At 33.7% G+C, this 25,319-nt stretch overlaps 1 protein-coding gene and 1 long non-coding RNA gene across 2 annotated transcripts; both read right to left on the reverse strand.

The window, feature by feature from the left end:
* Nucleotides 1-11,249: 11,249 nt before the first annotated feature.
* Nucleotides 11,250-14,549, reverse strand: LOC134712789 (GATA zinc finger domain-containing protein 14-like). The gene is made up of 3 exons (XM_063574661.1): nucleotides 14,464-14,549; nucleotides 13,778-13,849; nucleotides 11,250-13,089 (listed from the first exon to the last, which is right to left on the reverse strand). Exons 2-3 carry the CDS (start codon nucleotides 13,836-13,838, stop codon nucleotides 11,345-11,347), a joined length of 1,806 nt encoding a protein of 601 aa, XP_063430731.1. The 5' UTR covers nucleotides 13,839-13,849; nucleotides 14,464-14,549; the 3' UTR covers nucleotides 11,250-11,344.
* Nucleotides 14,550-17,188: 2,639 nt separating this feature from the next.
* LOC134709834 (uncharacterized) lies at nucleotides 17,189-21,783 on the reverse strand. The gene is made up of 4 exons (XR_010106060.1): nucleotides 21,658-21,783; nucleotides 18,702-18,754; nucleotides 17,928-18,084; nucleotides 17,189-17,261 (listed from the first exon to the last, which is right to left on the reverse strand). It is a non-coding gene; the product is annotated as an uncharacterized LOC134709834 (long non-coding RNA).
* Between the last annotated feature and the right edge of the window lie 3,536 nt (nucleotides 21,784-25,319).

Below are 25,319 nucleotides of genomic sequence, written 5' to 3' on the forward strand. Positions count from 1 at the left end.
TTATGGTTCACTTTTCACCGACATGCAGGTTGCTTTGTTTTTTACCAAGCTATTTTTTTAAATAAGTAAGGCCGTTAGTTTTACATTGTCATTTCGACTGAGGCCTTTTATAGCTGACTATAATTTCCGCAATTGTTTAGTCATGACACTGTCTTTTTTTTTAATCGATTTGTACGTGTCTGCTCAATGTAAAATGAAATTAGAAAAAAAAAATCGAATGAGAACTTTTAGGATAAATGTATTTATATAACATTGACAATATCACTTAATGATTGTGATACGTTCAAAGCGTTTTTCTGTATTTTCCCTTATCAATATCCAAAGTTGTAACCATACAATTAATTGGTTAAAGGTGTCTTCTTAAAACTTAGGAGTATCATAATTCTGTTTGAATTGTTTTACACTAACCACTGTATGGCCCTTCACATCTCAGTCACTGTTCCGTGCTGGCGTCCAAAGCTGAGTCTTGAAGGCCATTATTTAACCTCTAATTCATTATTGTTAACTTCTAATACACTGTGACTTGGATGGAGAGTTGTTCTGTTGACAGTCATACCACATCTTCTTATTTATAAAACAGATTAACCTTTAAAATTCCAGAAAAATCTGTTGAGTTGTTTTTGATTTATTGCTTCTATAAAATATAAATGTCTCCATCTATATTTGCAAAATGTACATCATGACAAGATGTATCTGATATTTTTAACAACCCGTTTGGGAGTTATTGTCCCTGAACTGTTGATTTATTTTCTTTTTGCTGTTTTTGTTGTTACCTTAATACCTGTACATAGGAGTTAGGTTGGTTAAACACATACATTGAAAAATTTCGAGCAGCTCAAAGAGTAACTATATAGTAAATATAGAATTCCCAATTATCATACTGGCGATTAATTTCGCAGGTGAGCGATATAGGCAAGCAAGTTGTGCATCTTGTTTGTCTTATATTTTTTTTTACATTATGTCATTGAATCGTTTCTTATGCATCTCCAATATTCTGTTTCAAGTAATGACCACGATGATGCTTGGTCAACATAATTTGATATACATTATTTCACTATATTGAAATAGTTGGTTTTCAGTGAAATTATGTTTCTTTAAAAGGTAAGTGGTGTTCAGTCTGGAATTGAAAGTTACAGAGGATGAGGATGGAGTCATGCTATTTTTGGGATGTTACACAGGCAAATTTCACTCACATCAATTTCACGTGAATTTAAATTCATGTCAATCTTACGTGAAATTCACATCAATTTCACCTCAAACGAGCTTATACGTGAAACTCACATGAAAACAATATTTTTGAGTTTCACGTGATTCTCATGTGAAACTCATGTATATTTCACATGAAAATCACGTTAAAAAATTTTTTATGTGAAATTCACATGAATTTTTAAAAAAGAGTAATTTAAATAACTCCTAAATTTTCAAATTTAATTAAATTCATGAAAAATATCATTTTTTTTGGGGGTAAATTTCACGTGAAATTCATGTGAAAAATTTCACATCAGATTCATGTGAATCTCAATTCACGTGAAATTCACATGAAAATTTTCACGTGATTTATGTATAAGCTCGATTGAGATGAACCTCACGTGAAATTTTTCATGTGAATTTCACCTGAGATTGATATGAAATTCATGTGTGCAATTTTGCCTTTGTAAGTCGCAAATGTGTTTATCTGATACGTTTTGTAAATTTTTCTGTTGAAAAAGGGGGCATATCTCTGGAAAATTCAAAGAAAGTAATATGAACTTGAAAAAGGTGTGTGTGTGTTTTTATGCCTCAGATCGTCGATTTCAACTTATAGCACAATTTAAATACTGATTTATGATCGAATGTTGTTCGTTAAGTGTCCAGTGGCAAGTATTTAATGTCTTTTACAATTTTCTATGTGTCATAGATATGGAAAATGTTAACTTTGTCATAGTCTACCTCTTCGCCCTTTTTATGACTCATTGTAAAAAATCATTATTTAAATTTGTTATATAGTTTAGAAAGCTTACTTCAAAATTCGAGATATCATAACCTTTCTTTGTGTTATTGAATGAACCTTCCAAGTAAAATGTACCGTGCCTACGATGACTTTAATATGTTTGTAAATATGGGTTTTTATTTTAAGGTATCGATAGATTTTGGTTCACATTTACATATTTTGGCGATTATATATGTATAAATGTCAGTTTCCGTAATATAATTAGTTAAAGCACGTGGTCACTTAAATAACGACAAACAATTCCACGATTTAAATAGGAATGATGTATATATATATATATTATTATTATTTTTTCTAATTTTAGTTAACGTGCAATTCCCCGTTTATGGTGCAAATCTTTGAATTCAACCAATAAAGTTTTGTCACAGTTTATACGTGTATTGTTTTTTTATTATTGACATTATTATTTTCAATTACCAAACTATATATATATATATATATAGGTTGACTTTGTAGCACCATAAACTTAAATTTAGCACTCGTTCGATAAATTACCTATTTCATTTGTTTGCATAACTACAAACTATTATTAATAGGTATAACGTTATGAGTGTATTGACTAAATTCAGGTGTAGGTTATTTAAATCTACAGACTTAAAATAGACGACGATTTGATTGGTTCGTTAAATTTAGCCGTAGAACTAATAACATATATAATATGAATATATGGTAAATTAATAACAAGCGTAGACCATTTGTGAAAAAAACCTAGTCATGTACTTCAAAGTTAAACATCAAATGTGTACCCTAAATATACCAAGTTGTGAAAGTATAAGACGTGTGTCTCAGGAGATTGCAGACGGTGAGGGTATTCTATCATTTAGAGTAAGAATAATACACCAAGGAAAAGTGCTTGATAAAAACAAAACTTTTAATGACTATGGAATTCAAGCAGACACGATTTTAGAAGTCGATTTTCTGTATGACAGAGAAATTACCCTGTATGTAGATATCACACAGAAACATAAACTCCTAACGCTTACTCTTCAAAATACATGTACTATAAATGACATTAAACGTGCCGTGAAAACAGCTGAAGGTATCGACGACTCCAGACAGGTCCTCTCCTACGCTGGACAAACGTATTCAGTCGGTAGTACAGCTTTGTTTCAAACTGATGTTAAAGATGGCAGTATTGTGGATCTCGAAATATGTCGTGATTCCGAACCAAAGTTTCTTTCTGAGAGTGATTACAGTTTGGAGACCGTTAAATGGTATGTAAATGAGCAGGTATTAAACTTTCAGTTGTTTCCTGAAAAACCATTGGATATTGTATTTTCTTTTAATATATCAGAGATCGAATCATATCAACTAGATAAGATAGAATTTGAAATTGAAGAACTATGCGAGAGACTGTTAACAGGGATTCCAAGTATCCGCTATTCTTTTCTGTTACACGGAACTAGTGGTGCTTATAAGAATGTTTTGTTTTCTCGGGAAGACTTTACCACCGATATTAAGAAACTACAACATTTTGTTAAAAGCTCAATGAAAACAATCAATAGCTACCAAATTAAAAGCAGATGGATTTTACACGAAGTTCAAAGGCTGAGCTGGAATGAGAACTCGACCAAAGTCTTAATCATAATAGGAGATTGCGAACCTAAGGCCGAGTCCTTACAGGAGTTAGATTGGCAAGTAGGACTGGACATGTTAAATCGGATGGGAATAAATACATTTTGTGCACTTGATGATCACTTTACAGGTTCAATTGTTGAAGACTTCTATCCACAAATGTGTAAAAAGACAAATGGATTTCTTATTAAAAAGGACTATTTACTGCCAATTATACGCTACTTACTTACAAATCATCAAAAATATTACAGAGAACTACAAGGGTCGCAGGACAGATGTATAGATAAAATAAATGAGATGAATGTTTGTGAAATAGATGAAAACAATAATTCAGAACACGTAATTTCCAAAAACAATAATTCAGAACACGTCATTTCCAAAATTAATAATTCAGAACAATTAGTTTCCAAAAACAATAATTCAGATCATTTCATTTCCCAAAACAATACCATAAATGTAGACGACAATTCTCCACAATATCGATATTATTCAGAAGATAAAATGTTCTGCTCTCAGAGCACGAAAGATTTTGAAAAGAGGAAAAGAAGAAAGATGAAAAGTAATATATGGAAATGCTTTTGTGGAAGGCCTTAATGAACAATAAAACTTTGTAATAAACATTTTCCACTTTCCGTAATGGCATACCATTGTGGTATTGTAAAACAGTATCTGTTTTACGACATGACTACGCGGGATGCGATCTACAACAATTTTAATGTGCATTTTAATGTATAAAATGAATACATGATGTTTTTGCTTTTTTTTTCTGTACAGTACTGTTTGTTTTAATGAAAGACCAATTTCTGTGAGGGATCTTGTTAAGTACATATAAATCAAGCCGTTGGTTTTGTCTTTGGAATTGTTTCACATTTTGTCAGGCCAGTGTCTTTTATAACACTATATGTATTTGGTATGGGGTTTCTCTTTCATACGATGACCTGTGCTTGTTTATATCTTTGTCCTTTAGTCTCTCTTTGGGATATTTGTCTCACTACTGATCGAACCACATTTCAATATTTCTATATGTCTTATAATAAATCATTTGAATAACTCTATATGCAAAACTCCATTTAAATCAAACATTTATAAATTCTGTCGCAGTTCTATTTATTCTATAAACCACTTTTTAACAATCAATCTCAATGTTTGACTGAGATGGAGAAATAATGTTTTTCCTGGAATTGTCCCGTCTGGCAGTAAAACGTATTCGGAAGGGGGCCAATACGTAGTCGCGTCCAGAGGAATCTGGAAAGTTAAATCCGAAGAGCCTCATTTTGGTAGAGTATCACACGTTTTGCAACGGCTTGGATTAGCCATTGGAAGGTTCATATGCGACCTGTTGCAATTTTGGATAAAATGTTATCACTTCTTTTTGTCTCGTTTGTATACTCCGCCTTTCATTCTACTCGACCAATTTTTCAGAATGGTTAGTAATTACTTCCCATCCAGAATATGCTTGACATATTTGCCTCTGAACGCTGAGCAAACATTAGTATATCTGTAATCTATGAAAGCATTTCGAGTTAAGACAAGTCAATAATGAATTAGTTTGAATTTGTCAATCGAATCTTATATGAACTATTTCCCTTGAATGGAAAGAGTTTGCTAGTTGTTTTGCTTAAAGCGCTAAAAATATACTAGTAGATAGATAGACATTTTTAACCAGCAACACCAACAAGATCTGCAGAGTATTCGATGCGACTTTCTATACTCGTTCTAGGTCTTCCTAAAATCTTCATAATAAGTCAGGAGGTGTTTTCTTGGAAAGAAACAGTTTTGTACCTACCATCTTAAATATAGCAACTGAAATCCTCAATCGACTCATTTGTAGAGTAGTCATTTTAAATTACGATATTTCACCAATTTTTTTCGTTTGAATAAAATAGAAAAAAAGGATATGGAGTTTTCTTTCATGACACAAAATCCGTACATTTTCCTTAAAACTGTAGTTATAGATTACGAACATAAGGTACCGGTAAGACGTGTACCACTAATAGGTGGCATCTCAGTGAAGTGTTTAATTTGAGACTATATTATATAGGTGATATAACAGTCTCAGGTTAGATTTGTTTAATTTGAGACTATATTATATAGGTGATATAACAGTCTCAGGTTAGATTGAAGTTCGCAATACGGAGACAGATGTGTTGAATTATTGACTTTTTATGCCCCACCTACGATAGTAAAGGGGCATTATATTTTCTGGTCTGTGCGTCCGTTCGCCCGTCTGTCCGTCCGTTCGTTCGTCCGTCTGTCCCGCTTCAGGTTAAAGTTTTTGGTCAAGGTAGTTTTTGATGAAGTTGAAGTCCAACTTAGTCAACTTGAAACTTAGTACACATGTTCCTTATGATATGATCTTTCTAGTTTTGATGCCTAATTATATTTTTTATTCAATTTCATGGTCCATTGAACATGGAAAATGATAGTGCAAGTGGGGCATCAGTGTACTTTGGACACATTCTTGTTTGTTTTACCGTAATTTGACAAAATTGAACCAAATTTACTGCTTTAAATATAGCAAAATATTGTTTTATAATTCTGCTTGTGTAAACTATTGAAAAAAAATAATCATATTTCATTTAATTTGTCAACTTCGTAGCTTCGTTTATTTTATTATGTTCGTAGTGTTTACAAAAATATGAATTTTTAGAAATACAAAGGATTCCCTTATCCCATGTGTAGATTACCTTAGCTGTATTTAGCACAACTTTTTAGAATTTTGGGTCCTCAATGCTTTGTACTTTGTACTTGTGTGGCTTTATAACTATTTTGATCTGAGCGTCACTGATGAGACTTATGAAGACGAAACGCATGTCTGTCGTATTAAAAGATAAGCCTGGTACCTTTGATACCTTTTAATATTGTTTTACCAAGTTTCAGCAGGGTTCCGAAAAACTTAAATTAGCAAATGTATACATACATAAAATTTAAAGAAATATACTATAGTTGCGTCGGTCGTTTAAATGAAAAATACGATTTCCCAACTTGAATACAATTTGAACAAACTATTCTAAATTTTATTTTTAATGCAAATCTAACTTTTATAGTGTATGAAACTTTTATTTTTATCACTAAATCCAACCATGTGGATACCTTTGCCGCCAAGTCATACGTCTATGATTCCTCACGGGAATTATATGTCCGTGGGGAGAATGTACATGATCTGCGCGTGGAACTGGAATGACTTCACCATGTGGTCCATGTGAGTGAGCGACAGGTAGAAATGGTGAATTAAAACCCCGTCTATCGACAAAACCTAGATTCAAGTTTCCAGGCCGTGTTAAACCTGGATTCTCCTTAATTGTATTTGCAATTTTATCAACTAATTTTGACACAACTTTTTTCGCTAATGTCTGTAATAATATTGCACCAAGTTTGATGGCAGGTTGGACATCTGTTTTATTGTTATTTAATCCTTGATCTTTTGTTTTCAATATATTTGCCAGCTCTGTAATCGTTTGGCCCGTACCATGATGTACCTGATTGTTTAAATTGTCTCTGATGTTGCCGTTACCTTGTAATTCTAATCCTGCAAGTTTGTGCGTATTGCCTTTTTGGAATATTCCACTTGATAAACCATGTCTGGCCTCCTCAAAGTGTGCATTCGGAAAACCTCCGCTGTTAGTGTGTAAAAAAGGCATTGATTGGGTACCACTGACTATTGCCTCCGATAGTCCAGGTATCATACCACGTCCTGGCACGTGTCCGTTTTGCGACAATGTTATAACTTCCGACGGATCAACAACAGCAATTGTTTCCCCTAGGGATAAATCAGCAGTAGGATCAAGGTTGTGGTCACGTCTCGGAGTATTCCATGGAATACCAATACCTTGAAATAAGTAGGAACAATTACAGTGTGAAGTAGACATTTAAATGATAATTAAGTAATAATTTGAAGCGGAAATCAATTTATTCCTAAGATCAGAAACTGAAGATAAAAGTTGTTTGACTTAGCTGTGATGCACTTATTTCATTTTTTGTACATCGCGTTGACCGTGATGGCAACTCCGACGTTTTGTTGCCAGAAGAAGAAAAAAAGTTTTTGACTGGTAACCGATCGTAAAAACTCGCAGACATTATCGGGTGAAAAATAACTTTCCTTATCGCCTGTTATAAATTCATTTCTTCAATGAATACTCATGAAAATTATTTGCATGGTCAAAATAAACTGATAGTACGAGGCAACAGTTGTACAATAAGATGGTGTCTATTGCTTTGGTGGAAATTAATTAAACATTGTAGCAGACACATTTCAGATCTCATATAACCAGTTTCAACCAAGGGAAATTCTACCTCATCGAATACGAAGCAGGATATTCATTCTCTTTATCACTTCCTGTTATACATTTTGAAGCATATCTGTTGTTTACATGTCGTTTCTTGTTTGTCTGACTTGTCTCATTTGTGTATTGTACGCTCAATTTTGATTTGGGACTGTTTTTTTTTTTACATCTATGATTCGATGTCTGACGCGTGTCATTTAGTGATTGTATTTTCAGAAGAACTCATCAACAGTGATATTGAATTTAATTTTCAATGACTAATTTGTTGAAAACAATGATTCTGAAAGCATGTTCTCTCATACCTTTAATAAAGTGTTAATTTCATTGATAGTGTCGAAAAACATAATAAATATTTTCGACTCCCACTTCATCCCCTTGAAGTTAAATCGTTGCTTCCTTCTATGTTCCTGTAAGGTATAACTTTATTTATATATAGAAGGGTAATATGACTTTTTTATTAATCTTGATATAAATTAATTAAATATTAAGTAAAAAGTTGAAGTCCTTCTGGTTTTAAAGTGATATATAGAACAGAAAAAAAAACCTCTTGGACACTTGCCTGATTTCCTGAAGGTCGGATGATTATGCGCCAGTTCAACAAACGGTAGATATACTGACAATATCAGCAGGCAGTCCAGCCTCATTACAATTCAAACATATAATACCTTGAAATAAATACGATAAATAGTATGAGCGCGAGAAAATAGGGATACACGTTGAATATACTTATAAACTATATCCAAAAAATATACCTTAAAAACCAATACAAAATATCTATGACCACCAATTTAAAAATCCCTATCTATTCCGCCAAATTTTGCAATTTCCCCAGCTTTCAACATTAAACGCACTATTTTGTGTCAGAGTAGGACTGCTTTGGAGTACATTGGGGGTTTGATGACCTTCTACAATGACCTATATAAGTATAGAGAGAAAGTGTTTAACTTGGACTTGGGCCTCGGTGGCCGAGTGGTCTATAAGTAGTTACTACTTTTATCACTAGCCAGTCAATAATGAGGTTGTGAGTTCGAAACCCGCTTGTGTGGGGGCATGCACTGGACTTCAATCTTAGTCTTATATATAATGACCTCAGAGCCCCTTTGAATGGAAATATTTGGTTGATTATGCAGTGAAAAATTGAAGCATGACTTGAGGGCCCCTTTTATGGCAGTCAAAGTCCCCCTTTAAAAAACATCTGGATTTTCAATTATGAACATGATACCTGTACATTAGGGAAATACCTATATGAAATTGCACTGCTATGTCACAATACATACTAATTAAAAAAAGGATTCCTAATCTGTACCATAACTAGGTTAGAAACGTACCATATGAGGATGATCTGGTACCTGTACTTATAGCTAGTAAAGTTACTAGCTGAAGGAGGTATTCCTACTAGGGAATGTTTGTAGAGTTACTTGAAGCTAGTAGAATAACTAGTCTTACCATGTATTTGCCACTAGGAGGACCTAGTTATGTTACTTAAAGGTAGTAATATTACTTATTCAGAATAGTAAACTCACCAAGCAGCCTAGTAAAATTACTAGGGATTCACGGTGTTATTACTAAGTAGCCTAGTGAATTTACTTTGGAGTCCTAGTATAATTACTAGGTAGGCTAGTAAATATACTTTTAGCCTAGTAATCTCATGGACAGTAAGTTTACTAGTTTACTTAGTAGAGACTACTAGTTATTTTTTTCAGTGTAATTCAATGTATATGTTTGCATTTTGTTTGATTTTTTTCAATACGAGGGCCTCAGGGAAGATAAGTTATATAGCTAACTATGTAACCCTCTTAAAATAAAGTATTGTTGTTGCTGTTGTTGTTGTTGACTGGGGGTGTCAGTTTTCCTATCAAAGGTCAGTAGTTTTCTCCGAGCCCTCCGGCCACGAATTGCCGCTTAAAAGTGGCGTCAAAACACCAACGGTCTATTGATCCATCTTACTTGGACTCCAGTGATCCTCTCTAAAACATAACCTCTGTGCATGATCTATGATGCATACAATAAATAACAGCTGGACTATTGAAAGTCAAATTACTAGAAACCATGGATGATTGCAAAATTGAAATAAACTTTCAGTGTTTATTTAAACGACCCTGACTGGCTGGTAAGCCCGCGAACGGTCGACAATGTGAAATATGAAGATGAAGAAGTATATTGTAACCATAGGTTTTCTCTTCTGAAGCCGTACTTGTAAAGTTTTATTTTGTTGTTGTTGTCTTATTAATCTTTATAAAGAAATTATGCCTCTGTGATTCCATTTAATGTAAAATAAAATACCTTCTTTTTCTATAGTACATAATGAATACTAGTATACACTCGTTGAAGTGGCCATTGTCATAATCATTCTATTCTTTGAGCTAATGCAATATATGGCAAAGTAATTTTCTAGTCATCACCATTTAAAACGATGAATGAAAAAAAAATCTTTTTTGCATCTTTTACGTACTACTAGTTCAACAATATTTATATAGAACTTTTTTTTTGAAAAAAAACACACATATGTACACTTACCTTAAGCAGTTAACATAGTCCTGTTATGTTTAATTTTATTTCTTTTACGACAACTTTTAACATTAAAGACGGAAATATCACAAAATAATACAAAAAATACATTAAATACGGTTGAATTAACATCATATATACAGTTACCAATGTCATGTGATACTACATAAATAATGATTTACATATTCAGTAAATGTTTTAGATAGTATATATCATTGTGTATTTCAATGTGTACGCTACACATGGTTGTCCATTGCCACCTCCATTGTAAACGAACATTATTTTTATTTCTCTTCACAAATTCAGTTAGTGGTGAAAAAAACGACGTGGGACAGAATTGTTGCAAGAAACAAAAATTAATTTTTCAAAAGCACCAAACCCTAAGATTTCACAAAATGGCATCAATTAATAGCATATTGCTTTATGTTTATTTTGATACGGCACATTTATTTGTGCCCCCAAAAATTACCTAAATTATTTCCAGACTAGAGTCATTTTCAAGTGTAAATAAAACTTATATATCTTGATATAGCATACAATTTTTTCGATAATTAAAATTTTTATCAACTTTCGAATGTTTAACCTGCGAGTGAAACAAATTAAGAGTTGATTTGAATTAACACTTCACGTATGGCTGTCTGTACGAATTCATACATCTTAGTTGTTTCAATTTACTTGATAGTGACAAAAGGTCAATGACAAGGGGTGACAAAAACTGGTCTGGCCCGACCTCCAATTAAAGTTTTATTCAAGGGGAAAGACACAATCATAACACTATCCAGTATGATATCTCCCAAGTACTGACAATACCGTATCATTGTTTCAGTGTCCTTTTTTGTTCATCAATTCAAGCTGTCATTTCAGTTGTCATACTAGTATTTACTATGAAATCTTTTTTTTTTTATCAGCCTGTGAGGCTTCATAACCAAGGTGTGCCGAAGATACTTATACAACGAGAAGTATTTATAATGTATAGTAGTTATCAATTCTATGTTGTCCACCAGGAATTATGCCAAGAACTTTGGAAATTTGGAGGCTTTTCGTTATCTAAATTAGTGTTTATCTTTCGAAGTTGACTTGCGTGTTTTTCCCATCCTATTTCATTTACTTTGTGTTGATTATTATTATCTCTAAGGGTATCGCCTTTAAATGTCCTTTTCCAGTCGACATTGAGAATGTTATCAACACCATTATGTCCGAGTATAGAATTATCTGTTTTGGATATATCTAGGGAAAATGGTGACTTTGTTTTCCACTGATTAATGTTGTGTGCGCCTGTAGTTTTGATCTCAGTATTAAAATTATTAATCCTGCTGGCTTGATTTCTTTCGATATTTTGTGCTTGTCTTACGTTTGTTGTTTTCCCAGTAGGCCGCTCCACCTGAAAACTAGTAACTAAAGGTGTGAATTGTCCTTCTGTCTCTCTCAAGTTCAGTTCGCCAAATTTTTGTCGACTTAGTCTCCCATTAACTCTTCGATGTGTCTGCAGAACTGGTTTTGACCTTTCAACGGTAACTCCAGTGTTGTGTGAGGTTTTTAACTCTCTTGAATGACTAATTGTTGGCTTGTTACTTTCGTTCTGAACAAATTTAACTTTTTCAGCTTCATTCGTTTGATCTGTTTCATTATGTCGAATGATTGACTGCACATCGCTCGACAAAACGCGCCTAGTACGTTGGTTAGTGTTTAGCAGAACAGAGCGGTTCCTCGCTAACAGTCGGATAGCACTGGAGTTTTGGTGGAGACTTTTCGTCCTCTGTTTATCATTAGAATGCTCTGACTTATCAGAAAACGTGAGAACATCTTTTCCTGTATTTCCAGTACGATGACGTTCATGTTTTACTTGCTGATGGCTTTTTTCAGAAGAATGAAATTCCACGCCGTCTGCATCCCAAGACATATTATAGTTAGAAGAATGGCTGTTTGTATGAGAGTTGGAAAAATTATACTTAAAAGGAAAATCACCAGACACTTCTGATGCCACCGTTAATATTTGCATCGGTAAACCTTGCTGTGAATGTTTCGAGAAGAGATTTGAAGAATTAGTCTTCAAGAGGGAAGCACTATTGTCGTTAATTTGGTTTTGGATATTACTGATTGAGCTTTTCTTACTTAAAGATTTATTCACAGTTTTATTATCTGTTGCTAAAACTACATGCTCAGAGTTTTTATTTTGGAGAACAGAATCATTTATCTTATTCAAAGACGCTGCTATAACTATTGGTTTGTTTGCACCTAGTTTGCTTATTTTCATTTCGCTTTTCATTATAGATTCATTCGGCTTTATTGAAATCGTTTGATTCGCTAGACGATTTGCAATATGTCTTGCAAATGACTTATTCTTTTGTAATTTGTTGTTTATTAACCCCGCACTATGTGCTGCTTTAGAAAAGTCATCAATCGGTTGTATGTTAGGTATCCTAGCCACACCTGACGCCTTTTTACTACCCTGTTGTTGGGTATTATGATCGTTTATATTAGGCGAGTTCAGAAGGTCAATAATGTTCTTTTCAGTCATGTTATCAGGAATTTGCTTCACCATTGATTCATCTACAATATCTATTGTTTCTCCTAAAGGATTCATGGTAGGTTGTCCTGAAAGATCATGGTCTCTTCGTCCAATATGGCCAGGTGTTGGTTCATCAAAAGACTTAGGTCTATTTTTGTCTTGTCTATTAATGTCCCAGGGAAGTGTAATTGTATCAATAATATGTTGGCTCTGGCCATTTATTCCTGCAAAAATAAATACTCAGCAATTACAGTTTATTTGAAATAACGCTTTTTCAATTTGAAGTGTCTGAAACCCTAAACAGGAATTACCTACCAAGAATGCTTAAATTCCAAATATTTGAAAGACAAGAATGTAAGACCTAAATGTGTATGAAAGCTATATGACATAAGGACCTAAAGCAGATAGCTAAATTCTATTTTAAAGGGCGGCTTTGTATGAAGGAGTTGACACCATATCTGAATTTATCAATGGAGAATTCTTAGTATTAGAAATCATGTGAATACCGAAACTCTGACTACAATATATGCATAAAATGTGATTTACTCGTAGCATATACTTTGGCACACGTTAAATAAACAAAAAACTCAAATAAACAGACATTTTGTACTGTGACCTATGGTAGCTAAAACTTCTACGACGTAACATCATTAGGCTCTGGCATTGATTCTCATGTGACCTATGGTAGTTAAAACTTCTACGACGTAACATCATTTAGGCTCTGGCATTGATTCTCATGTGACCTATGGTAGTTAAAACTTCTACGACGTAACATCATTAGGCTCTGGCATTGATTCTCACAACACATCTTCTTATTTCTATGTACGAAAAAACGAGTACGCATTCTGTTATGTTAAAACATTGACGTATGGTGTGGACTGGGACAATATGAAGAAATTACTTTATTCTTACCTGAGTAGAGTGCTATGTTACTCAATATCAGTTGATAACAAATGGTCACTAGCATCATCATTGAAAACGTGTCTGAAATGAGAGGATGTATTCTTTGAAGAAAGTTCCTGTTAATTTTTTTTTAATTTAAATAATTTACCCATAAATTGCTTTGAAAATATTTTCTCTATGGAATCAATCAACATAATTTGTCTTTCTAATGTTACTTCCCTTTTTTTTTTTTTTACTTTTTCGGCTTTGCAGGTATCACCAACTAGGACCCAATAAAGTATAATTACTTGCAACGGACCCAAATGACTATTGAGGTCAAATTATTGTCTTCCTAGACACATATGCACCAGGGATGCTTTATAAACTTAATTTTACAAAATTTTGCCAAACCAGCACTGAAAGCAAATAACCATAGCAAACCCGCTTATATAGATATACGAAGTTGGGATATTATTAATTGAAATCAACAAACGCATTCTTTATTTTTGTCAAAATCTCACATTTCACCTCAACTCTGTATGTCAGTTCTATAGCATTGATTTTATTTACCTTGTACAGTTTTATAAATTTAGTTTTTTTGTTTCTCGTTAATATCCTTTTAGTTTGGCAACTTTTGCCATAAAGCATTGATAAAAAGCTGTTCTTTTGTTAACTGAATGGTGTGAATACATTTGATTTTTGATATAATAACTTACTTTGAGTCGAGAACTTCACGCCAAAGACTTGCTGCTACACAAATGGAAACCACACAGTAAACCACATGACCATATTGCAATTTAAGAATTAACATGGGAGGGTGTGTTTCATAATCTTATGACAAATACGGACATAAATGTCGATACAAATCATTCCATTCAATATCCAAACCAATCAGAATAATTTAAAGATGACCTGCCGACCTCTGTCTTGTTAATTCTTAGTAATACGGATTCACCGACATACATTGTGGTTACAACAGACGCATGTAGGTGTACCAGAACTAGTTAATACTTGTGTTTGGGGGGCAATACATGATCACATCGTTTGATGCGACACTGGCCTTGAAAGTACAACATTTTTGTACGTGAATGTCTAATTCATATCTTCCATATGGAATATTAATTAAACACATTAATTCTGATTATGCCTATATGTCGAATTAGAATACGATATAATCACGTTTTAATTGTAGTAAAGTTCTGTTTTTTTAAGTAAAGTTTTAATAAAACATGAATTTAATAATCTAAAATGATTGTGAGGGAAAAGGTGATATAGCAATAAGTTGTGCAAAAAACGGCTAAGGTAATCTATTCCTGAGATAAGAAAATCCTTAGTTTTTCGAAAACTTCAAAGTTTCGTAACAGGAAATTTACAAAAATGACAATATGATTGATATTCATGTGAGCACCGAAGTGCTGACTTCTGGGCTGGTGATACCCTGGGTGACGAAACGTGCACCCGAAGTGGTATCGACCAAGTGGAGTAAAAAGTAATCCAAGGTACAAGGATTATAGTTTAATATGCCAGACGCGCGTTTCGTCTATACATAAGACTCATCAGTAACGCTCTTATCACAATAGTTATAAAGCCAAACAAGTACAGAGTTGAAGAGCATTGAGGACCCAAAATTCCAAAAAGTGGTGCCTAATGGGGTAAGGTAATCTATTCCTGAGATAAGAAAATCCTTAGTTTTTCGAAAAATTCAAAGTTTTGTAACAGGAAATTTATAAAAATGACCATATAATTGATATTCATGTCAACACCGAAGTACTGACGACTGGGCTGGTGATATCCTCGGGAACAAAACGTCCACCATACCAGCAGTGACATCGACCCAGTGGTGTAAATAGTAATCAAAGGTACCAGGAATATAATTTAATACTCCAGACGCGCGTTTCGTCTACATAAGACTCGTCAGTGACGCTCAGATCAAAATTGTTTAAATAAAGCCAAAAAAGTACAGATATATTTGGAATTATGTTTTCATACAGGCTCCTGAAAGAAGACTCTCTTGAAATCATCATTGCTATGAAAAAGTACATGAGTCATGTGTATGAGAAGAATTTTTATCATCGTAATCAGGAAACTAAATTAAAAAAAAAAACCCGCGAAACTTTAAAATGAATTAGATATACCGAATAGTTTTATCGTTTTTAGATGATTATGTCACAGTATATATGAGTTATATTATGCTTAATGATTTGCACATTTATCAGGATTTACTATAAAGGCCAAAGTATTACGGGACGAGTATTGGATGAGTACCGTATGCATTATGAAGGAATATGTAAAAAGACGAGTATAGCAAGCACAAAGGCCAGTATCGCACGCAAAAAGGCGAGTATCGCACGCATCAAGACAAATAACGCATACAACAGGACGATTATGGCATACATCAGAGAGAGTATAACATGCATCAGGACGCGTATCAGATATCAGGATGACAATTGCACTCATCAACACGAGCAACACACTAGGTACACTCTATTTGTTATGAATATGTAGACAGTAAACGGATGTTATATCATATGACAAGGTGTAGACAGACACACATACTTTATTTACGTTCACTGTATTTTTAACTTTTTTGGATTCGAGCGTCAATGATGAGCCCTTTTGTAGACGAAACGCACGTCTGGCGTACATACAAAATTTAATCCTGGTACCTTTGATGAGTTAATTTTCATCCACTGGGTCGTTGACACTGCTAGTGGAGTTTTAAATCCCCGAGGGTATCACCAGCCCAGTAGTCAGCATTTCTATGCTGTGCTGACATGAATTAATCTTTGATAGATCACCCCTAGTTTTTGGTGGGGTTCTTGTTGTTTATTCTTCAGTTTTCTATGTTGTATCATGTGTACTATTGTTTGTCTGTTTGTCCTTTTTTAGCAATGGGTTGTCATTTTATGTTCGATATATGAGTTTGACTGTCCCTCTGGTATTTTTCGTACCTCTTTTATCATTGATATGGTCATATTTATAAATTAACTGTTTACAAAATTTTAAAATTTTTGAATTACTATTACTATTTTATACCTCAAGAATAGATTATCTTATCTGTATTTGGCAAAACCTTTAGGACTTTTGGTCCTCAATGCTCTTCAATTTCGTACTTTATTTGGCCTTTTTAACTTTTTTGGATTTGAGCGTCACTGATGAGTCTTTTGTAGCGTAAATACAAAATTTAATCCTGGTATCTATGATGAGATTATTTACAACCACTTAGTAGATGTCACTGCTGGGGTATCACCAGCCCTGTATTCAGCCCAGAACAGTATACTGATGTTATATCACATGACAAGGTGTAAACAGAAAAAAACATACTGTATTCACGTACTACACTGTATTTGTTATGAATTGGTATCCTTTTACCAGAAAAAAAACCAATGTTAGAAGAGTCATGAATTTGGAGGCTTAAGAAAAAGAATTCAAATAACAATGTAAGAGTAACAGTTATTTATTCATGAAGTGCAACTGTACCGTGTCTTCTTGGACGACCAACGGTTGATGTTATCTGCAAAAAAATATATGTATGATAAATATAATAAGCAAGTAAATCGGACTTTGGCGCAGTCTTAAAGGTAAACAGTATAAATCTGAAGCACACGTTAAGGGATCTCTGCTTTCTAGAGACTGAAAATCTTCATGAACTTACTAAGTCATTTCAGAAATGACATCAGTATAGTTATTTCAAATGTTTTTCTTACTCGCCATATCAATTATACACCATTACTTATAGTGTAGCTGTATTCCTGCAGCTTTAGCTTTATTTTGCTTAAATAAAATATGTGCCTATGTTCTACAAAATATGCTTGTGTTTGAATTTCGCGGTTTCGGTTTTGAATTAAAATTACACAGCTCTGATTGCTAGTTCGGATTTGGCTTGTCATTTTCGATTAAGTCAGATTTAGAATGTTTGTCTACTATCTACTTAGTGAATGAAGTAAGTATTTATGAATACGCATACCATTGCGTAATAACCTAAAACAACACGTACCCTCATTAAATTAACATAAAATACTTGTCATAAGAACGTAATACTGTTAAACAACATGTATCCCTCGTTAAGGTAACATAGCTACTTGTCATAAGAACGTAATAATATTAAACAACACGTACCCCTCGTTAAGGTAACATAAACACTTGTCATAAGAACGTAATAATGTTAAACCATACGTACCCCTCGTTAAGGTAACATAAACACTTGTCATAAGAACACTCTCCACCTCGACTAAATCCTGTGGCTTGGCAACAGCTGGTACATTTGGTTGACGATTGCATATCTCCACAATAGATACCCTGACAGTACTCACTTGTCAAATACTGAGAACTTGTACCTTTGAATTAGACATAAGAATAATGATAACAAAGCACAAAGTAGCAAGGCATGTGTCTGACTAACTTCGTTTATTTATAATGAAACATGATAAAAGCCATTACATTGCCACGAAACAAAATAAAACTGAGTATAATACCATTGATGTGCTCAAGTATCTTTTAGATGTTATTTTCGAAGCCCTTAAAATTGCTCTTTTTGATGTAATTGGACGACGTTTGTTCCCTTTGGTTAATTTTCTTTTTTGAACGTTATCTTCTCTTGGCAGCATCAGTTACTTACAAACCTTTACTGAATTTTTTCATAGATACAAAGATTTTGTTATGAAGTTTGTTGTGCCTGTGGTAAACCACATCTTGTTATGTCTATATCTATTAATATCAAGGAAATATAAAATCATTCAAGCTGGCGGCTACTAATTCATGGCTTAATATTGTCGTATCACATAAGAGGAGAACTGACTGCCTAAGAGAGGGCCCGTTCCAGTCATGCTCCAGCAGTGAGTCCTAATGTATTGAACCATTCCCCCCCCCCAACAAAAAAGGGGGGATTTGCTCTGCAGAACACGTATCAGAATCTTAACATTAAGTAGACGATAAATTGAATACTAGTACTTACAAAGTATTGCCATACATAACACCGTCAATACCATTACTATTTTCATTTTCTATCTGTAATCATAAATATGGTAATGTCATAAACATTGTAGAAGTCCATTTCATTTGTTTTATGAGGATGAATAATAGATGCCAAGATTTTTGAACGGTAATAGGCCTATACTTCGTAATCGATGATAATTTTTTACCAAATAATTCCACCTACTTACCAACAAAGAATAGCAAACTACAATTTACATGCTATCTTCATGAAAGAGAGCCATGGATATTAGTTTGACATGGAAGACTGAGAATCGACATAATAAAAGGATCTTCTCGTTTAGGTACATAACCATCGGTATGAGATCTAACTTCAGATTCCTAGGAGACCGAATAGCTCACCTGGTAAGTTGATTAGTTAGAATTCATTCAGGGGTACTAGTTCATATATATATATATAGACTCGATCCATGTTGACGTATTAGCAGATTTTATTTTTGGGATTTTCTTAGCTGTCTATAGTTTTTTTCTCTACATACCACAGTAAATCTACACAAAATTCAAAAATGGTAATAGGAACTATAACTCCTAATAAGTAATCCAATGATGATTTCGATCGTTCATATTTATCTGTAGATCTTTCTAAGTCTATAAGTTTTCCTAATTATAAGTTTATGTTATTAAGTCTGATTTTAAAGGTCCTACACAAAAACTCAATTCTCTCATTCGACTATAGATTTGCCAAAGACCTGCATGTCTGAAAATATGTTGGTAACCGATATTTCATTAGAAAATTAGAAAATGAAACACGCCGTATGTTGTCTCCGTAAGATGATATTGGCTGACTAAGTGAATAGACCTTGAAAACATTTGATGAAGATAAAAAGTTCAGTTGTATAACACACCTTATAATCTTTTCTTTAGATGCTACGCCTATTTTTCAATGAGAAAATACGTTCAATAACTACACAGATTGATTTTATAATTTAAAAAGTTTACATATTTTCGCTTTATTTATTCAGGATAATGAGTGATAAAAGATAACCCACGGCGTGTAATAGTGTTGCTCAACAGATGTGCATATCATTGAGACGACCTATAATAGCTTGATGGCTTTTTCATTTTTTTTTATCTGATCGTTTTCTCCATACTTGTACTTATCATAACAAAAAAAATCGAAAAAACATAAACTACAAACGAAGAAAGTCAAATATTGCTCTATCGCATTCTATCTAAATAAAAACAATGTTTAAAATATAAGGTATGCTCCACCTGTGACGCTAGGAAGTGAGATTGTGGGTCGCTTCCCTGCTACCAGATTAAATTAATAAGTATGACTCTTCTACGTGAATCTTAATGTTCATCCCTTATAGTCTGGATTATTTGGGGAAGAGTTTAAAGAAAGGATACCAGACAGTCCTTTTCGACAACCTTTTCGGTTTTATTTGAAAACTTTCGTTTACTGGGAGAAAAATATAAATTAAAGCAAAAAACAAATTTCACACATCAAACCCAAATGTAATGAGATTTGACAAAAGTAACATTAATATATATAATAACTTGACGTTCTGATATGAATATTTAATTTACAGATTTATGTAAATGTTCGTTCACTATGTAAGTAAATTGTTACTGGTAGTGGACGTATAAAATTGTTACAAATGAACATCATTGCGAAACAGCCAGACACCACAACAAACATATAGAAAACGGGGAAGCATTAAAAACTCTTCGTAAGATGACCACAGCGAATTTTGAAAAGCCCGAATTTACTGGACTGTCTTCTAGTGCATGACTTTCAAATTACAGTTATGCATATTTTAAGTTAATTTTAATGTTACGTGACATTCACATAAACACTGATTCAAGTGAATTGAAGTAAAAATTCCATATATATTTCAAACTAAAGCTTTATATTAAAAAAAGAAAAATCACAAAAATACTGAACTTAGAGGAAAATCAATTCGGAAAGTCCATAATCACATGGCAAAATAAAAAAAAAAAAAAACGTTTTAAAAAACGAATTGACAAGTACTGTCATATTCCTGACTTGGTACAGGCGTTTTCAAATGTAGAAAATGGTGGATTAAACCTGGTTTTATAGCGAATTGAGATCACTAAAGAACCATTGTTGAACGTTTTTTGAATAATAAAACAAAATATGAAACTTGAATAGGAGGAAATATGTTGCTAAGATATATGCATTCTATTGTACTACCAAAGTTCCGGGATATGGAGCTCTAATATACAAAATAAGGCACCGTCTGGACATGAAATCACCGTCTCTTTTTTTGAATTTAAGAAAAAATAGCTACGACTGCTTAAAATAGAAGAATTTATCATAGAAGACAATAGGGCAATGAATAAGTGATTTTATTCTATAAATGAAAATCCAACGAAAAGAATAATTTTGTTGCTTCGTTCAATGTCACTGTTTACGTTGACCAATAACATTGATAGAGTAGACATATTTGATCAAATTTCATTTACAATTTATATTTTTAGACAAAAGTAAACAATACTCTCACTTATATTATCATGACAATGAGACAGCACCATACCCCATAAAAATAAAAAAAAAAATAACGCAGATAGAACTCATAATATGTCCGTAAGTAATAAAAAACAACAACAGTGTCTCCAATAAAACAAGAAATAAATCGTAAGAGAAAGATAGTCTGGAAAAGTAGTGTATAGATTTACAAAATTTCCTAAAACTGATTGAAAAAACATGAAAATGTAACAAAACACATCAATCTGCACTTTTAATTTCGAGTACTATCAAAATATGTAACAATGAAGTTACGAGGAACAATAAGTAAATAATTAAATAAAAAAACATAAAAAAAATAAAAAAAAATAAAAATAAATAAAAATAACACAAAGAAATTATACTCCATAATAACGATATGAACTTAAATGAATGCATATTAATGCAGGATAAAATATATTAATTTTCATTGAAGCTTTTTACATACCACAAATATGGTTTCTGATCTGTACAGCTGATCCAACGGAACTCCAATTGCAAATTGATAAAATAGCTTGATGTCTTACTAAAAGGTAGACAAAATGTGATAGAAATTGAAAATACTTACTGATAATAAGTTTGTTGCCACGCCCTGGTTTCATCAACTTTTGCAGAATAAACACAATATGCACATGCAATAAAAGGGATGTACCGATCCTATCAAATAACTCTAGACAACATTTATCGTGTTAAAGAAGGTTGATTATACTTATGTCAATAATAATCATTTAAAAACCAATATTTTACTAAATTGAATTGAATGAAGTATTCTATAAATCACAATACCTTTGAATTGTTTCGTGTGACAGATGGATGCTTTTAAAACCTGCCAAAATCAAGAAATATTTCGAGTAAAAATAAAACAATAGCTTCAATCCTCTGTTCATAGGAAAGACAAACTAAAATTGTATTTTTCTAAACTTTTGAATATGGACAATTATATTTTTATGCCAGACATTACAAAAGACTACCAATGACAAATTTTAGATTTTAACATATATCCCATCTGAGGTATAGACGCCTGTAAGAGTTGACGGATGAGCGTTATGGATTATCTAGTCATTCTTAGGATTTGTCCAAACTTTTGTAACCTCAGTCCTGTCCACTTTTATTCGAATGTGACGTCACTGAACGAGACTTACCACGAAACCAGTACTTAAATAAACATCACTACAGTTGCCACATGTGGAGCAGATTCTGTTCACCCTTCTGGATTTGCGATTATATTCCGGTTCGTATTGCTCAGTCTCTTAATTTCTGGATTTTATCTCAGGATCTGCACTTAAAGTCTTCATTGTTGTTGGGATGTAAAGGTACCCTGCCAAGTCTGATCATTGTCTCAGGATCTGCGATTAAAGTCTTTATTGTTGTTGGGAGGTATAGGTACCCTGCCAAGTCTGGTCATTGTCTCAGGATCTGCACTTAAAGTCTTCATTGTTGTTGGGATGTATAGGTACCCTGCCAAGTCTGGTCTTTGTCTCAGGATCTGCACTTAAAGTCTTCATTGTTGTTGGGATGTATAGGTACCCTGCCAAGTCTGGTCTTTGTCTCAGGATCTGCACTTAAAGTCTTCATTGTTGTTGGGATGTATAGGTACCCTGCCAAGTCTGGTCTTTGTCTCAGGATCTGCGATTAAAGTCTTTATTGTTGTTGGGAGGTATAGGTACCCTGCCAAGTCTGGTCACATGTGGAGCAGATTCTGTTGACCCTTCTGGATTTGCGATTATATTCCGGTTCGTATTGCTCAGTCTCTAAATTTCTGGATTTTATCTCAGGATCTGCACTTAAAGTCTTCATTGTTGTTGGGATGTAAAGGTACCCTGCCAAGTCTGGTCATGTCTCAGGATCTGCGATTAAAGTCTTTATTGTTGTTGGGAGGTATAGGTACCCTGCCAAGTCTGGTCATTGTCTCAGGATCTGCGATTAAAGTCTTTATTGTTGTTGGGAGGTATAGGTACCCTGCCAAGTCTGGTCATTGTCTCAGGATCTGCACTTAAAGTCTTCATTGTTGTTGGGATGTATAGGTACCCTGCCAAGTCTGGTCTTTGTCTCAGGATCTGCACTTAAAGTCTTCATTGTTGTTGGGATGTATAGGTACCCTGCCAAGTCTGGTCTTTGTCTCAGGATCTGCACTTAAAGTCTTCATTGTTGTTGGGATGTATAGGTACCCTGCCAAGTCTGGTCTTTGTCTCAGGATCTGCACTTAAAGTCTTCATTGTTGTTGGGATGTAAAGGTACCCTGTCAAGTCTGGTCTTTGTCTCAGGATCTGCACTTAAAGTCTTTATTGTTGTTGGGAGGTATGGGTACCCTGCCAAGTCTGGTCATTGTCTCAGGATCTGCGATTAAAGTCTTTATTGTTGTTGGGATGTATATGTACCCTGCCAAGTCTGGTCATTGTCTCAGGATCTGCACTTAAAGTCTTCATTGTTGTTGGTATGTATAGGTACCCTGCCAAGTCTGGTCATTGTCTCAGGATCTGCACTTACAGTCTTCATTGTTGTTGGGATGTAAAGGTACCCTGTCAAGTCTGGTCATTGTCTCAGGATCTGCACTTAAAGTCTTCATTGTTGTTGGGATGTATAGGTACCCTGCCAAGTCTGGTCATTGTCTCAGGATCTGCACTTAAAGTCTTCATTGTTGTTGAGATGTATAGGTACCCTGCCAAGTCTGGTCATTGTCTCAGGATCTGCACTTACAGTCTTCATTGTTGTTGGGATGTATAGGTACCCTGTCAAGTCTGGTCATTGTCTCAGGATCTGCACTTAAAGTCTTTATTGTTGTTGGGATGTATAGGTACCCTGCCAAGTCTGGTCATTGTCTCAGGATCTGCACTTAAAGTCTTCATTGTTGTTGGGATGTATAGGTACCCTGTCAAGTCTAGTCATTGTCTCAGGATCTGCACTTAAAGTCTTCATTGTTGTTGGGAGGTATAGGTACCCTGCCAAGTCTAGTCTTTGTCTCAGGATCTGCACTTAAAGTCTCCATTGTTGTTGGGATGTATAGGTACCCTGCCAAGGCCGCTCTTTTTTGCCAGATTTATTTCTGATTTGTATTGATCTGATGAGTTACAATATTTCAACAATTTTTTATAGTTTGTTCTAATGTTATTTTGTTACATCACTGGCCCAGGTTTGTGGAGGATTGGCGCCTTTAAACTAGTTTACCCCACTACCTTAAGTATGTGTATCTCCTAAGTCAGGAACACGTAATTTAGGGGTTGTCGTTTGTTCCTGGTTGTCATCTTTGTTTTTCGATTATTTATTGTAAATCAGTTGTTTTCTCGTTTTTAGTGTTTTATGGCTGACTAAGGGGTATGGGTTGTGTTCATTGTCAAAAGCCGTACAATGGTTTAATGTTGTTAATTTTTATGTCATTTTGTCTCTTGTCAAGATTTCTTTCATTTGCAATCATACATAATCTTCTTATTTTCATATTGAGCACGATGAACTGTTTTGTGTTTATTAATCTCAAATGTTAAATAGCTATTTTATGAAATCAAGTATAAATACTTACATTTAAATTTAGCTAAGAGACAAGATATGACTACTACAAAGATGATACCACCCATAATACCACCAGCAATGATCCTAAATTTAAAATAAAATTACAACAAAGATTAACGAAGTGAACATTTATCTATGTAAATGTACACATATCGTCAATAGTATAAATAAAGGCAACAATAGTATACCGCTGTACGAAATTCATAAATGGGTTGAGAAAAAAACAAATCCAGGTTACAAACATAAGCTCGGGAAAACACATCAAACATAAGAGGAGAACTACGACACTACAGAAACACAACACAAAAATGTAACACACACAGAAACAAAACTATAATATAACAATATACACGTGAAATTATGAAGACCGAATAAAGAAATCAGAAAACGAAAATCTATAAACAAATATAAAGTATCCGAAAACGAAAAGTAAGACACAATTGAGAAAAAGACCAACACATAAATAATTAAGTAAAAATATATTTTTTTTTATGTATTTACCCTTAATTGATCCTGCTAACACAAATACAAAAGCTAACATAACTTTTGATACTACAAATGAAATATTTCAAAGAACTATAACATAATATGGAATGTTGGGGTTTG

The sequence above is a fragment of the Mytilus trossulus genome, chromosome 3 (assembly GCF_036588685.1).
Source record: "Mytilus trossulus isolate FHL-02 chromosome 3, PNRI_Mtr1.1.1.hap1, whole genome shotgun sequence".
Classification (NCBI taxonomy): Eukaryota; Metazoa; Mollusca; class Bivalvia; order Mytilida; family Mytilidae; genus Mytilus; species Mytilus trossulus.

Bases quoted from the DNA above. Each gene is read 5' to 3' on its own strand.
- LOC134712789 (XM_063574661.1), bottom strand. From the start codon at position 13,838: ATGATGATGCTAGTGACCATTTGTTATCAACTGATATTGAGTAACATA. The intron at 13,090-13,777 runs GTAAGAATAAAG...TTATTTTTGCAG, and splicing joins TAACATAGCACTCTACTCAG to GAATAAATGGCCAGAGCCAA.